General features: G+C 39.2%; 3 protein-coding genes across 8 annotated transcripts in view; 2 read left to right on the plus strand and 1 right to left on the minus strand.

Annotated features, from left to right (window-relative positions):
• Positions 1-111: 111 nt before the first annotated feature.
• Positions 112-2,796, plus strand: LOC118438405. Its single transcript, XM_035858618.1, has 2 exons — positions 112-964; positions 1,043-2,796. The coding sequence occupies exons 1-2, from the start codon at positions 657-659 to the stop codon at positions 2,682-2,684; spliced, it is 1,950 nt and encodes a 649-aa protein (XP_035714511.1). The 5' UTR covers positions 112-656; the 3' UTR covers positions 2,685-2,796.
• A 142-nt stretch (positions 2,797-2,938) lies between these two features.
• LOC110858566 lies at positions 2,939-5,854 on the plus strand. The gene is made up of 8 exons (XM_022107383.2): positions 2,939-3,113; positions 3,208-3,506; positions 3,584-3,720; positions 3,803-3,932; positions 4,011-4,175; positions 4,296-4,544; positions 4,651-4,996; positions 5,067-5,854. The coding sequence occupies exons 2-8, from the start codon at positions 3,234-3,236 to the stop codon at positions 5,507-5,509; spliced, it is 1,743 nt and encodes a 580-aa protein (XP_021963075.1). The 5' UTR covers positions 2,939-3,113; positions 3,208-3,233; the 3' UTR covers positions 5,510-5,854.
• A 1,143-nt stretch (positions 5,855-6,997) lies between these two features.
• LOC110858478 (zinc finger protein 1) overlaps positions 6,998-15,669 on the minus strand; it is a 139,526-nt gene continuing 130,854 nt past the window's right edge. For 4 of the 6 annotated variants that reach the window (XM_022107279.2, XM_022107277.2, XM_035858632.1 and 1 more), the window contains 13 exons: positions 15,312-15,562; positions 14,951-15,016; positions 14,698-14,745; positions 14,500-14,526; positions 13,372-13,497; positions 12,949-13,240; positions 12,323-12,373; positions 11,214-12,221; positions 10,955-11,127; positions 10,470-10,868; positions 10,184-10,394; positions 9,766-10,104; positions 6,998-9,663 (listed from right to left, as the gene is read on the minus strand). In XM_022107279.2, coding sequence (XP_021962971.1) covers positions 9,410-9,663; positions 9,766-10,104; positions 10,184-10,394; positions 10,470-10,868; positions 10,955-11,127; positions 11,214-12,221; positions 12,323-12,373; positions 12,949-13,240; positions 13,372-13,497; positions 14,500-14,526; positions 14,698-14,745; positions 14,951-15,016; positions 15,312-15,562 — 3,245 coding nt within the window. In that variant the 3' untranslated portion in view covers positions 6,998-9,409. The remainder of the gene's footprint in view (positions 9,664-9,765; positions 10,105-10,183; positions 10,395-10,469; positions 10,869-10,954; positions 11,128-11,213; positions 12,222-12,322; positions 12,374-12,948; positions 13,241-13,371; positions 13,498-14,499; positions 14,527-14,697; positions 14,746-14,950; positions 15,017-15,311; positions 15,563-15,669) is intronic. The other 2 variants (XM_035858633.1, XM_022107278.2) reach the window with 2 other exon arrangements.

Here is a 15,669-nt window from a genome sequence, read left to right on the forward strand (position 1 = left end):
CATTTCCAGGATTAGTTGACATTTGCTTAATTGTGTAGTTTTACGTAGAACGTCTATCAATTAATCATGCTCCATTATAACCGTATTTACCGTAATGTGAGTGCTTAACATTTCAATGAAATTAGAACGGCTTAGCAACACTGGTACAAACAAAAGTTTTAAAACGTTCCATGATGACGTCCAATTGTGGAACTATCTCATCTCATCTCATATCGTAAAATCAGGAGTGAACCGCAAGGAATAAGTTATCCTTAACATCAATCATGTCTTTCCTTCGATATTCAGGTCGGCCTTATACGGTACGTAATTTTACTCGTTTCGTAGAGATTGTCAAAAAACCACATGAACAAAGTTATTCACAAAAATTCTAATTCAGAACCAAAGCCGTGAGGAACAATTTCTTCGCTACTTTCGGGACTCGGGAGCCTCACAAGCACTCCAAAAGGCGATGATCCTCCTCTTCAAAATGCCTATAAAACCTACAAACTTGGAAGAATTTTTTGCAGAATATTTGGATAACGGAGCTCGTGATTTAGTCCAACTCAGCCTTTTAAAGGCAGAACTATGCTACAAACACTCCGAGGTATTTAGGCTACCACGCTAGTTACTCTCAATAGTTATTTTTTGGAAAATACTTTTTTTTGTAGACTCAAAATATGCATCGAAGTATAAAGCATTTGCAGAACGAGATTCAGGTATTCGAGTCGAAAGGGTACGGAAAAAACAGACCAAGTCGTCCGGAAACCATTCTTGAAGAAAATATTGCTCCAGGCCCCGAGAAAAACGCTCCACTTTTCGGAGACGATCAACAATATCGGTTCAGCGTTCTGGAACGATTTCTTGGAGATTTAGATGGAGCATCGCAAGGACGACCTTCCGTCGCAAATACGGATGCCAATGTGGAAAGTGGAGACGAAGAGGAAGAATCACAAGATTGGACTAACAACATCAAAAAATTGGATCCGTAATTTATTTTCCATCGCATATGTATCCATAAAGATATTTTGTGCATAAGTAACAGAAGCACTATACTCTAATCCAGGTGGGGAATTGTATGCACGACGAAAACAATGAACGTTCGACCCTCTGTCGCAACGGAGGACGACATGATCACCAGTCTCCAACAAGCTGACGATGCTGGTGGGAATGGAAATAGGAAAAGTAGTACAGGAAATGGGCGAGCATCTCTGGACCAAGCCGACGTAGAAGGCAAAGAAGTTATGAGCGAAATTGTGTCCTCATCCTCGTCCCGAAGTGATCCAGAAGACATGAAATATGCAGAGTCGGATGAAGCCGAAACCCTTGCAGAGATTTATCACTCTTACGCCACTGCTTTTGATAAGCATGCGACCTCGCGGAGACAAAGTGACGACCCGGTTCAGCGGAGTCTCAAAATGCCGATTCATCACTTATACCGACACACCCACCATTGGAAGAATGACATCACAATTCCCGCTGATAAGGAAATGGACACAAAATTCTTATCTGTGGCCCAACCCCCCAAAGGAGCCAGTACACCCACTATTCCCAGCAAGCTTGGTGAAATGATGGGATGGTCTCGCTACTTTTGTAACACAAACACCAGTGTTGTTGAGGACCAGCCCACGACCTCTTCAAAATCCATCTCGCTCAACAAGCCTTCCATCTTCCCAAAACCAAACTGGTCACAATTCACCGAACTTTACAATGAAGATGATGATGCAGACGACGACGGAGGAAGAAATGTGGACCCCTGTCTGCAAAATGTCGATTTCTACAGCCACCTAAAATGGCAGGATGACGATACCAAGAATTTTCCAATCTCTCCAAAAGACGAAAGTTTTCTCCTCGATTATGAAATGGCTCGTATTGCGAGAAAAATGGAAAACGACGACCCCGGATTTATGTTTGAATTCTTGCAAAAGTTTGAAAACGCAACTCCGGTCGAAAAAGATGGAATTTGTGGCCAGTGCAAAAAATGGAAGAAACCGAAATCATCACCTACTAAAAGACGGATCGATGCAGCTACAAGCACAACTGAGCTGGATGTTTGCCAATGTGAGGATGATTGTCCTTGCGACTTGCCACCACCACCCTGGTCAAGCAAATCTTCATTGCGTCAACCTGGAAAAATGACAAATTGGACCAAAGACTATGCCGAATATCCTGGGGAATACGAAGTTGGTGGTGGCGAGGGTGACTATGCTGGAAAGATGAAGTCAAAAAAATCTCCCACGACCACTTCATTAGGACAATTCCTCCACGAGTTCATGGACATGGAGGACGTCATCACACAGGTCAAATCCTCTTGCGAATGTGGCCTCGATGACGATGATGACGACGAAGACGACACCCTTCTCTATCCCGACGAGTGTGAACATTACTGTAAAATTTCTGCCGCTTCAGAAGAAGATGACGGCAAAGAGCAACGGGGTCGACAACAGTCAAACGTAGTGAAGCGCGTCAGCGGTGATGGAGAACGAAGAACATCCATCGATCCAGAACTGGAGCGATCCTTCCGAGAGAGTGGAGGTTATGCGATGGTGCAAGAGTTGAAACAACGACAAAGGGACAAAGCATCGTCAATAAGTCAACAACCACAAAATGATCTGGATGCTGAACTCCAGCAGCCAAAGTTCCCTTCGGAAGTGTACGAAACTCTAGATTTGAACGTCGAGGTCAAGAAAGCGTTCGGAATCGACTAATCAATATTAAATGATAATTAATCTAAACATAATATCGACCTAAAATCATGATTATGGCACATAAGATTTTCCAGTACATACATCTTTACCACTACTCACTATTGCTTATCATGAAAATACCGATAACCTAATTTTCGAAATAAAGTTAATCATTTTGTTAAAATTTATAAATCTGATTAGGAAAATTGGGATTTATTTTGAGAGTGAAGAAACATGATGATCAGAGGTCATTGACCGTGAGAGAAATTTTCAGGTTTCGTTTTCAGCAGGTCGGAAGAGTCGGTCTCTGGAAAAAGAGTCAGTTTTTCAGTCGTTTTCTCACCTCCACAGAAGCGCATCATAAAACACCTCTTCGAAATCTCCGTTTTCTAAATTTTCGAACATTATCATAGCATCGCAATTACTAAACTTGAGGAGCAGAAACCCTTGGTAAGCTTGATTTTGTATTAATTTGTAGTACACACTTAATTCTTACTTATTTTGATTCATACTTGATATTTTTTCATTGGACTTCTCCCTAAAGGTCAAATCAGTACTTACTTTCTAGAAATGAGCCAGTGGCAAGCTGAAGGAATGGGGTACACGGAAAATAACGTAATTCACGTTGAAGTTCGAGACATGTGGAAGTTTGAGGAAGTGGAGACTGTTGAGTCGTCTGGAAGGGGAGCAGGACCTTCAGTTCCGGTAATGACGATAATCGATGAGTCGGAGCTGGGTGGACAGAAGTTTGTCGAGCTGTGCGACATTTCCGAGTTGGATGCAGTACCACCTCCTGTTGAAGGGGATCTCGGGGGATGTACTATTTCACACCAGGATCAACTGGTATGCATCAGTTAATGATATTTCTTTGCGGTAATCACATACATACGTATGTGCAATTCACAAATTTCTAATTTCAGAATAATGCTGAAAATGGATCGGTGTCACAAGGTGTGTTTCAATGTACAATGTGTCCAGAAGGCTTCGATAAAAAATTGCTCCTCAACAATCACATGAAGAAAAAACATGGAATTAATTTTGTGTTCACTGAGAGGGGGTGAGTGACCTGTAGTTCATGGTTCATTCAGTTTTACTATTTTAGGTGAAGTCTTAAATTAACGAAAATGTGTAATATTTAGTCGAAAAGTGAAATTGGTACGATTGCCGGAAGAAGACACACCAAAGGGAAAGGGACATGCTAGTACTTCAAAGGATGTTGAACAACAGCGTATTTGTGAAGTACTTGAAAATAAATCTGATGAAGATGAGGTGAGTTAATGGAAATAATGATTGAGAAGTGTCTATACGTTTAATATATAACTTTGAATTGGTTATATCGTATTTCAGGAAGGATCTGGTCAAGGGCTTGGGTGTGGTTATGCCGTAAAAGTTGACACTCCAGCGTACCATAAGGCAATAGAGAGGAACGAGATCCCATTTGCGGCATTCTTCCCTATAAACTCGAAGACAGGGTACTTGCTAAGGGTGCAAGAATACGGACCCAACAATAATGTGAGTGCAATTATCAGAATTATTCATTATATTACTTTGTATAATTAAGTATTATTAATTATTATCACTAATAATTGGATATATTTTGCTATTTACTAAATATTTGTTCTTTGTGGATAGTTATTGGACCCAGCTAGCAGGAATGATGTCATCAGGGCGTTTCAATATCACAGACAAATCGGTTCATCTTACACGGCAGGAGACTTATTGCCAATTGTTGCATTTGTTCGTCAATATTACAACCATACCACGCGATCAACGGATATTAGCATTTGTTCCCCGGAGAATATCCCCGACTTGGAGATGAAGTATATAAGTCAAGACAATTTCACCACTATTGCTTTTGCAAATCCGGGAAACAATGTATCAGTATGTACTAATATTCTTTATTTTGCTTAAAAAAATATGGCTATTTCGAAATAAACTTTGCAATGTAAGGGTGCTAACATATTCGATGATTTCATTGCATTATTAGAGCTGTGATCCTGCCGACGATGAAGAGATGGATGATGAGGATCCACTACCACCACCCACACCAAAACCAAAACGACGAGGTCGAAGGACAAAGAAGGAAATTGAAGAGGCAAAAATGAACGCGATCAAAGCCGCACAGCCACTGCTAGCCACATCGTCCAACGCTCATGTGGAAAAGAATGATAATCTGCAAACTGAGAACGCTGAGGGGTCAAACCTTGGAGGTGATGAGGGCCGAGAGGTGACACCAACTGCAGCTGTAAATGATAATGCAGACAACATGCCGAAACTAATTCCTGAGGTTTTACAACCGTCGTTGGATGTGGTAGAAACACATAACCCACCAGGTATGATTAAAAATCAGTTGAACATTCTTAAATTTAAATAACTAATTTATAAAAATATTTATTCACTAAGAAATGCCACTAGTGGAGTCAGATCCACTACCCCCAATACTCACACAGATGAAAGTGAAAGTAGAACGCACAGATGAAGAATCAATGCATTTGGATGAATCAGTTTTACCCGTCACTCCATCCAAAACAACAACTCCAAAATCACGAAAGGGTGATGGCAAAACTGGCAAAGGTCGAGGACAAAAGCCGAGGTCAACTTCGAAATCAACGGGACTTTCTTCTCCCAAAAAACCAAATTCTGCCCAGCACGTGAAGATTACAAACGTGAAGGAAGAACCAATGGATCTGAGCCAGAATTCGAACACTCGCAATGATTTTGAAGATGGAAATGACAAAGATTTTGTTCCATCGATTACATGCGCTCCGAAACGACCCCCACCAACAGGTCCAAAACGACGAGGTCGCCCACGTAAACTCAAGTTTGATGAATGTAGCGACAACTAAAGTCAAATCAATCTCTCTTCGCCTCCATCATCACACATTTCCCTCAGAATGGAATTATTTATTTTCAATTCAATTTATTTATTTACAGTCAAGAACAAGTCAGTAGTAGTACAGCCATTTAGTTTGTTCATTGCAATCGCAATGTCTATAATTTGTGCATAAGTTATGTATGTAATAGTTAATAACTATTTTAAAGTAATGTTGGCAAAATTGAATTCTCAAAATTTGAATTGTTGGAACTTGGAAGCACATTATATAATTTTGGCACAGTAATTCACTTGTATCAAAGTCTTAGTTTCTATCATCTTCGTAAAGATTATAATAATATATAACAATATTCTACTACGTTATGTAATTAAATACTATTTACAGTCAAATAATAAGCATCTAAATAAATGTAATGCATTTTATTATTGTAATAATTATTGTGAGTCTGCATATATTTATGTATTATGAGTAAAAGCGTGGAAATCAATATCATTTAATTATGCTCGTTTCTTCTACTAAAGGGAGGGCAGCCTGGTGGATACGAATTTGGCCTTGAATAACCCCGGAACGGTTTGTCGTAGCGGGTCAAAATTTTGAACAGACGAGCATGTTATCCTCAGATAGTTGTGTGTAAAATTTCAGCCCTCTACTTTCAAAAATGCCTCCCGTACAGCCCCCAGAAGTTGAGACACTCATTTCAATTTTTTCCAAACTCCGTCTAAAAAATTCGGTCTCCGCAGAAAGAATTTCTTTTTAAGTATCCGAACCCAAAGAAGTCTATTTGACTTATATCAGGGGATTGTATAGGTATTTCACTATTCGAAATGATTTTTATTCCTAATCTAGCTTCAAGGTCATTTGCATAATCTTGGGTCAACTTTATCGTCTGGGAAGACGCTGCGTCACGATAAAAATTACCTTATTTATTTTTTTACCGTGCTATTTAGGAAAATGTTACTCTAAAAGTGGTTTCGAGACACGGTCAGCATATTGCTTTGCAGATTTCTTCACTTTTTGGGGGACTTTGATACGTGGGAGGACACCACGATCGGACATTGCACCCACAACTTAAAACTGTTTACAAAAGTTCTCCTCACGGGGAAACACCAAATTCCGTGAATTTTTTTTCGGCATTTGTCGTGTAGTAAGCTCTTCGAGCTCAATTAGTAACTTGTAGAGAAAATAGTGCTTCGTCAAATGTGACAAATAACTCACTCCTATTCCTCAACAGAAAATTTAAATAAAATTTTTTGTAAGCACGAGCCAGATTTTTTCTGGAACTATTTGAAATGACTATCTCAGCTTCTGGGGGCTGTGGGGCAGGCATTTTTCAAAGTAGAGGGCTGAAATTTTGCACACAACTATCTGAGGATAACATGCTCGTCTGTTCAAAATTTTGACCCGCTACGACAAACCGTTCCGGGGTTATTCAAGGCCAAATTCGTATCCACCAGGCTGCCCTCCCTTTGGTAAATATATTTATTATGCCTTAGACACACCTTCTTCGTTGAATGCTGGCTGCTTCTCACGGACTAATTTATTACATATAATTTACTACATAGTCTACACCCTACAATATAATGCTGTCTGTCATATGCAGCAATACATACATAATTACCTTATTCGTACTCAAAACCGTTTCAAGGAATAAATGGAAACTTCAAACAATCGGAATGACAGGGATTTAAATCACTTTTCTCTCGGGAAGTATAATAAATAAAGAATAATATTACTAAATAATTATGATGCGACAAAATCGTATAGTATTTTATGAGGAAAATTGGCTGGACATTTACTTAAATACCGACGACGCGACGACTCTCTACAAGAAGACATTTATTACGTAAATATATGACACCACACACCACGAGACAGATGAAGACAGATTTCTAATTGTATGTAATTAATTCAGAGAGTATTTATCTATGTATGTTAAATTTAGTAGTAGTGGAGTAGAAATATTTTGAAAAACATTCGGCATCACATTCCATATTAAGGACTATTTTAATAATATTGTCTCAAGTTCGTCATTGGTTGTTTTGTTGGTTGGTTTCAATTGGTTGCTGCATTATATTAATTAGTTTAGTAGTAATAGTTTCAGTTTTGTTTACTCGCACTCAAAATTATTATTTAGAAAATGATAAAATAATTAACTATACATTTAAAACAACACCATGCTGACCACATTAACTATGTCATGTTGGTTAAATAAGTTATTATGTTATGCTTGCATTTGCATGCAACTAGTAAAAAGCTCTCTCTGGATTTAGCAGTGGTAATAAAAACTATAAAAATCTGTCTGACTATGAAAACTGATTGTTACACATTCATCTCTGCTGAATGAAAGCTTGACAATTAAATGAAATTGCACGCAAATTATGTAAATGATTGAAAAGCAGGATTCTTCCGCAAATTAATAAATTCCGCATGTACTGCACTGTGTAAAAAAACTAGAAACTGATTAACTGATGTTGGAGACTAGGGTAATAATATGTAAAAATTAATTATATTCGTATTAAATTATAAGATTATGCAATCATGGCTTTGGAAAATTAACTGATTGACAAAATCATGATAATAAATAATAATATAAAACGGTAACTTTTCCACCTTGGTTTTGTGGGGGGTTCTCGCGAACTGGTAAGTTAAATATTTAAATAAAAGTCTCAATTGCGTCTAGTTTCCCTTTGAGCATACGCGTTGCATAAAAATTGGCACACAAGTTAAAAGATAAAAGCTGTACAGATTTGAATCTAGATTGAACAGCTCGTTATACTGAAAATATTATGTATGATGAGTAATAATTTCATTCTGTTGACTAAGCAATTAATATCTGAAATGACAAGCGGTTACATAATCTTACTAAATAAATCTTAGCTTGTAATATTTAGATTTAATATATCATCTCATCTCATCACTACCTATTTCTGTTTCCTACAATACAATATGCCAGACCAGACCAGAGTCGTCGTCATATTATGCTCTATGTTCCACTAATTTTGAGTATTTTCCACAGGTACCCCCTGAATTTGAACGTATTTTTCCAGACCGAATAATAAATCAATCAATGTTAAATGTTAGTAATTCTGTTAAATTTTTGGCACAAAATTTACAACTTTCATACACACACATGTAGATACATGAATATTATGCTTTAATTCTACACTATGTGAGTACATATACTTTACCTAATTCGTTGATTCTTTCATATCTAAATTCGATGCATAAGTAAAGTAGCACAGTTTTTAACACAACTAAATATGTATGTATACCTAGTTTGTTTGGTAATATCCTCATTTTACATATATATAATTAGAATTCGTTGTGGTGAACCTGGCTCAATGAGTTGTGAAAACTGCATTGTTTGGCACATATTTACTAAACACGATACATAGACACTAATTTATATTATCTAAATACTTTCGTTATAGTTGAATATATGTATTTAATCTAAATACGACCCGAACTACAATACAACAAGGAAGAGTAAGAGATGAGAACTGCATAAAATGTTTGCTAACTATTTTTCATTTCGTTTACAACAAAGCGCCCATTCCTTATCTTATAAAAGTCTGCGCGAGAAAGGACCGACTTTCATGAAGAAAACTGGATGGAGACTTGTAGGCCTTTGAAACTTTAAGACTAATAAAACACGACGAGATTACTTACGAGACTTTGATGGTTAGATAATGCATGCGCGTTAGTTACATAATACCATCTATGGCTTAATAACCATGCAACATGTAGCTACATACATAGTAAATATTCCTTATTATTATCTGTACTGAGAGTAGTTTGTGGTATATCAGATCCGTGAGTGAAGAGCGTCATAGTTCTAAAATACGTACTTTTAATGAGGTGGTGGTGAAAGGAGTCGTAGTGACGATGATGCGTCGGGTGGACACAATTGGTTCAGAGGCGAAGTTCGCATTTCACAGGAAGTTGACCTCCCCCATTGTCGACGCCACCACCGCCACGACTTTGTGGTTTACAGTATGCATAACGATGATTCATGTGTTGACTGTAAGACCCTGAGTGAGAGAAACGCTTTCCGCACTTATTGCACTGGAACGGTTTTGCTCCTGTGTGAAGTCGGAGGTGTTCAGTTAAGTGGTGTTTATGTTTGAATGCTTTTTCGCAAGTGTTGCACTTGTAGGGCCTTTGACCTGAGGAATTAAAAACACATCATTAGTATACAAATTGTTTGTATGCATTTGTACATTCTGAACCAAACCGTGCACATTTTTGTCATGTTATTATGAACTTACCTGAATGTTCATATTTGTGCCGAGCAAGTGAGCTTTGTTTGTTAAAGGATTTCTCACACTGGTCGCATGCAAACTGTCCATGTTCATCCGGCATCGAACCAATTCCACTATTGGTCGTAGAATTGGTGCTACTCGAGTTGACACCATTTCCATTCGTTTTACTCACACCATTGGATTTTCGTTTTTTGGTGGGGGTTTGTGCAAATGCGGGATGAGAACGTACGTCAACCAGGGACAAACCGTTTACGTTCTCTCCGGAAGCAATGAGGTTTAGAGGGGAATTGGAGTGGTTGTTGAATCCGTTAGTGTTTATCCCGGGACTGTTGCTGTTGGACAGAGCTAAAGTACAAGAAGCACGCGTTAAAATATGTACGTATATACACAGTTCCTCAGTGATGATAATACTAACTTATCTCACCATTATTAGAAAATAGGAGTGGCGACGACGAGGGTGCTGGTGGTTGAGAGAGTATCTTGGCGAGACGAGACGACGAGTGTTTGGGGCTGGAAGAATTTCCATTCAGGGTCAGATTAAGGTGAAGAGTTTCTTCAGACATGGCAAACTTGAGGGATGTTGGGGTCACAGTGTTGCTGCTACTCATTTTTGGGCTGGAACTTGGTGATGCCTTCTGCAAATATTTAAATTATGACATGTCAATTGATAATATGACTAAAATTTATGTATTTGTTAAAGTAAATGTTACCAAATTAAGGGGCTGGCTTCCATTACTGCTATTGAGACCATCTTCATCATCAGAACTGACCATGTCTGAATTTATCAGAGACGGTCTTGGAGAATTTGACGGTGTGGATTTCTTGGTGGTCAAATCCAAGGGCTGTTCACCTCTTCCTTCACCCCCACCGACAGAGTTATCCTCGGGCTCGGCGTCGTCTATCGACTCTGCTGAAGTGTTTCTCATCAAGTTCCATCCAGCTAGACCAAGCCCCATTCGAGAAACGGATGGGAAGCTGTTATACAAGGCGGCTGCAGACATGACGCTGGGAGAAAGTCTTCCACTTCCATGTTGTTTGGAATTATATGAAGAATTTTGTGGGGGTCGACCTTCTCGACGATCGCGAGCACGAGAATTTTGGAACCACACCTGTGCATAATATACAGAAAATAATATATAGAAATTGCTCTTGCTACACATATCCGTCAAACACAAGTTAATTCCATCCGTGTAACCTGAACAACTCTCAAGGGCAGAACCAATTGCTGAGCCAGGGACAAGAGATGCTCTCGTCGAGGACGTGTGTCGATGGCGTAATGATGTCTCAAAATTGCGAGCTGAGACTCACTAAAGAGTGACCGAACTCTGGCTCTTCTTCCTTCATCCTTCATATCCGTGTTACTCTCGGCTACAGAAAAATAAAATTGACATAAATACTCACTCTACAGACACAAACTTGTAAATTCTCTCTGATAAAAATCATTTCGAACTTACTCTGCTCACCAGACTCATTCTCACTCTGACTTGAGGGAAACTCGTCCACATCATCAGCCCCAGATTCATTTTCTTCCTTAATAAATTTTTGCTGTTGTAGTTGCTGCTGCTGCTGTTGTTGTCTTTGCTGACAAAGTTCCAACTGCAATCTTGCAGCCAATCCTTCAATTCCATTTTTCTTTTTGAGATTCAGACTCTTGAGTAGGCTCATTTTCCTCTTTTCTTCATCCTTACTTTCCTCGTCGTCATCGACCGAGTTGTTATTATTATTTTGGAGTTGTATCTGACGGAGCTGTTCTTCCTCGTCCTTGTTGTAAGATGATGACTCTGATAATCTCCCAATTCCAAGGTTTGACCTTGAGCAGGGTTCCTCCTCTTTGTCGGAATCCTCCATCATGTCCGGACCCCGAACCCCTCCATTCATAAAGTGACAAGCCTGCAAAAGTTGTTGTCTAGTCACATTTGCATTCACAGTGTCCAATAGTTTTCTCACTTTGCTGTCCATGTCTTCCTGGTCTTCTTCATCCCCATCTTCCATACATTCCCTCTTGGGTATCACAGTAGACTTTCTCTCGTATGGCGACGGTGACGAGTCTTTTAGTTTGATCATCTTCAAATCTTGAGGTTGGTGGTGGTGGTTGTCGTCATAATTGTCAATGTCCTTTGAATGAGATTGGATTTTTATGTCCAACTCATCGTCACGTTCTTTTTTAATTTTCTTTGTATTTCTGGAGGAGGAGTCGGACCTTCCCATTGTCCAGTCTGAAGGGGACTGGGACCTGGATCTGGACCGACGACGGGATGATTTCAGCTGGGGGTGGTGCTGATGATGGAAGGGGGCGGCGGGTGGGGAGCCGTTCTCCTTGATGAGGGATGACAAACCCAAGGGGTTCAAGTGTGCAAGGGACGAAGGTTCCATGTCCAGAGTGGCGAGTTGACGCAGGGGAGAATTTGCTGGGAGAGAGCTGAACAGGTTGGAGAGAGCGTAGGGGTTAGCGTGAGGAAGGGCTGAAGAGAAAATAAAAATGAACCACGTTATTAGTAAATAAATATGAATTTCAAGTAACTCATTATCGCTAAATTTTGAAATATGAACATGCTCTACTCACCTAAACCAGCAGCTGCAGCAGACGACATGAAGAAGGGATGGAAACCTGCGGCTGCAATAAAATCACACAATTTTAACAATGTCCATCAATATCTGAGTAGCGTAAGATCGCGGAATAAGTGACCACATCTAAGCGATTGTTACTTTCACCACCAAGTAACAATTGACAATGGAGGTCTCCTAGCCCAGCGTATGTTCACAGATTTTGACCAAGCTAGTGTAAATCGATCATTAATTTAATTAATGTGGAATTTGCAATCTCCTAATGCGCAGATTTGGCAGAGATATTTGCATCCGAAGAGGAGAAAACATGTCATAAAGTTGACAAATTTTGCTCTTTCCTTTTCTCCTCTTCGGATGCAAATATCTCGGCCACACCTACGCATTCACCAATCGTGTCGTTTGCAAATTTCATCTTAATTAAATTTGTTATCAAGTCCTACTAGTTTGGTTAAAATCTGAAAGCCTACGCTGGGAGACCTCCCTTCTGAGAGTAAAAAGACAGACAAGAGAGACAAGAAATTCCAATCCAATTTCGGACACAATGATAATGTCCTGAACGGAATGACTGAGAGAAACGCCATAATCGTAATAATCCTGGTGCTGTTAAGAATGTGGGGTAATTACCTGCTGGAGGGAGGAATGGCGTTGAGGTTGGTGGTGAGGTGGATGGATACTCGTTCCCTTTATAGCTTATCATTGCATTATTGTCATTCGGACTAATCGGCGATTTGGTCACCAAGTTCCCTGCTGCTGAGAGCAAGGCATGATGTCCAGGGAAAGATGAAGATGCAGTCGTCCCTTCGTAGCTTGCCGTGGAGCTACTCGAGCTGATTTTCTTGCTGTTTCCAGACGGAGTAGACCCCGAGGAAGTGGCTGAAGTTCCTTTCGTCTCAGAGGAACGGTTGTTGCGACCGAGCTAGAATGTAATGTACAAGAAAAAAAATGAAAATAACCCTGCGTACAGGAAACTTCTCACCCCGAGGCGCATAGTTACGTAATGGGGATGAGTTTAGGCATAAAATAAAATGCACATGGAACGAAACACACCTTTAAGTTCATAATCAGACACTTTTTTGATGTCATATGAGAAGAGTAGGATCCCGAATGAGAAAAACGCTTTCCACAGTTTGTACACTCGAACGGCTTTTCTCCAGAGTGGATTCGAACGTGTTCCTAAAAAAATTAGACAATTATTAGTAAAACAGACAGTAACAAGACAACTAATATATGTGAAAATCATGCAGTGATAAGTAGTGCTTTTGAGCAAAGAAATAAAATAAATAAGTGTATCATAAAAGCATGCATATTCCAAGACCGGACAACTTGAGACAAGAATAACAACACATTAAGAACATAGTCGCACGCTTGCATCGTAAGAACAAAACAACTACAACAGCAGTATAAACATGGTTATTCATTAATACGTAAGAACTCTCTTTAATCATACTGTACAAAACTAAAACTTTGGATTAATGAGGGAGAGTTATGTACAAACACGACGTTTACGTAACACGACACGAGACTCGGAAGAATGGGGCATTTTGGGATTTCTGTCCTTTCTCAACTTTCTCTTCGTCTTCACGATACTGCTATTCTTTCAGTTTTTCGAATATTTTTATCCAGCAGCACTGCACACATTTCGAATGTGGTCAGTGATCTCTTGCGTAATTAAAACTTTAAAATAGACTCGAAATAATTATACAAGTTGCATTTTCTGGTCGTTCGAGTGGTAAAAAAAGTTCGAATCCCGTCACCAACAAGAATTACCCTTCTTACCATAATTACAGTATCATGTGGTAAATTCCTTACCAAATGAGAACTTAAGTACCAGTGCAATTTTCTGCTACACACACACATACACATCTCTATAAAAGTCGTTTAATTTAATTTAATGTAATGTGTATCGCGTAACGGTTATTGCCTTTAAAAAATTGAGCAAAATAAAAAGTGGTATGCGTGGCATGCTTGAGGAGACCTTACAGCTAGAGGCGCATGCAGTATGGCGTCATAAAAGTAAGAATTAGGGCCATTAACGAAACAAAATGCAAACATTCAATTCAATCTGGGCAAGAAGGTATTTAGGCAAATTTTTCTACAGTTTAATTGCCAATTGTTCATGCAGAGGAGGAAAAAAGAAGGGTTTAATCTTTAATTTAATGGGATGAGGGGATGAACCTTTAAATGATGTTTGAATTTGAAGGCCTGCTCAGTCGTCCATTTGAGAAAGATGGGAAGTGAATTGCATGTAAAACAAAAACATCATAAGAATCTGATTTATTTGGTCAACGATGCTCGCAGGGGTTCAATTGAAATGTGGACAATTGCTGCATTATCGTCGTAATAATTAAGGGGATAGGTTGAGACAATGTTTACCTTCTCGCAGTCGGGGCATTTAAATTTACGTAACCCTGCGGATTCGTCCTGAAATAAGGAATAAGTCAAGTATGTAAAATCAGGTGTATCTTGACGGTCTGAGGTTGGAGTCCAGATTGAGATTTATAATTTATCTGCCTACAACTACATGACACATTTCTGCTGTTTTTGATCACACGAATTATTGGACTTTCATTCGCTTTTATGCATACTCCGGATTTAATAAAATTCAATAGAAATGAGAGCAACTTACGTGGCTTATCATGTGTCTTTGTAAACGGTAGACGTTGGCAAATTGCTTAAAACAAATTTTGCACGACTGTAATTAAACGAAAGAAAAATGTCATTTATTAGTTCCAATATATTTATATACGTTTCAGGATGGATGGAGTGGAATATGATCCAAAAACGAGTAATCTGATCTATGAAAATCATAATGGAACATGAGGAACGTGACTTTGCATCGTAATTAAGGAAGGGACACGTTTAATAATAAAAACGATCATAAAATTAATGGATCGATTATAGGCACTCGACAATTTGGCCGTAAAAACTTGATTTCTCGTGAGATAGCAAGTCTCGTACGAAATACAAAATTGAGGTTGAGGCTACACTACCTGGCTCGGAGTGGGATGGGACACCTCGTGCTTCTCTAGCTCGTCCCTTCGACTAAAAGTTAGGCCACACTGGTCGCAGGTGAAAGGTCCGCGATGTCGTCCACCAGAAGGTAAATTTGGATTTGGGCTGAGTTTCGAGTTGGCCAAAACGCTTAAAGAGTCCGACAAGGAGGGGGATGAAGGGATGGAATTGTCATCTTTGGAAATCACCTCCGATTCACCACCAACAATGTTATTTACGACAGAATCTGAAATTGAGTAGAAAAAACGGGGTAATTATTACATTGTTTTTTTGTTATTGTTGCATGCAGACTAGGAAGTTTTCCATAGAAGACGCTATATCGAGAAGAGGTCA

This window comes from Folsomia candida, unplaced genomic scaffold (assembly GCF_002217175.1).
Source record: "Folsomia candida strain VU population unplaced genomic scaffold, ASM221717v1 Fcan01_Sc021, whole genome shotgun sequence".
NCBI lineage: Eukaryota > Metazoa > Arthropoda > Collembola > Entomobryomorpha > Isotomidae > Folsomia > Folsomia candida.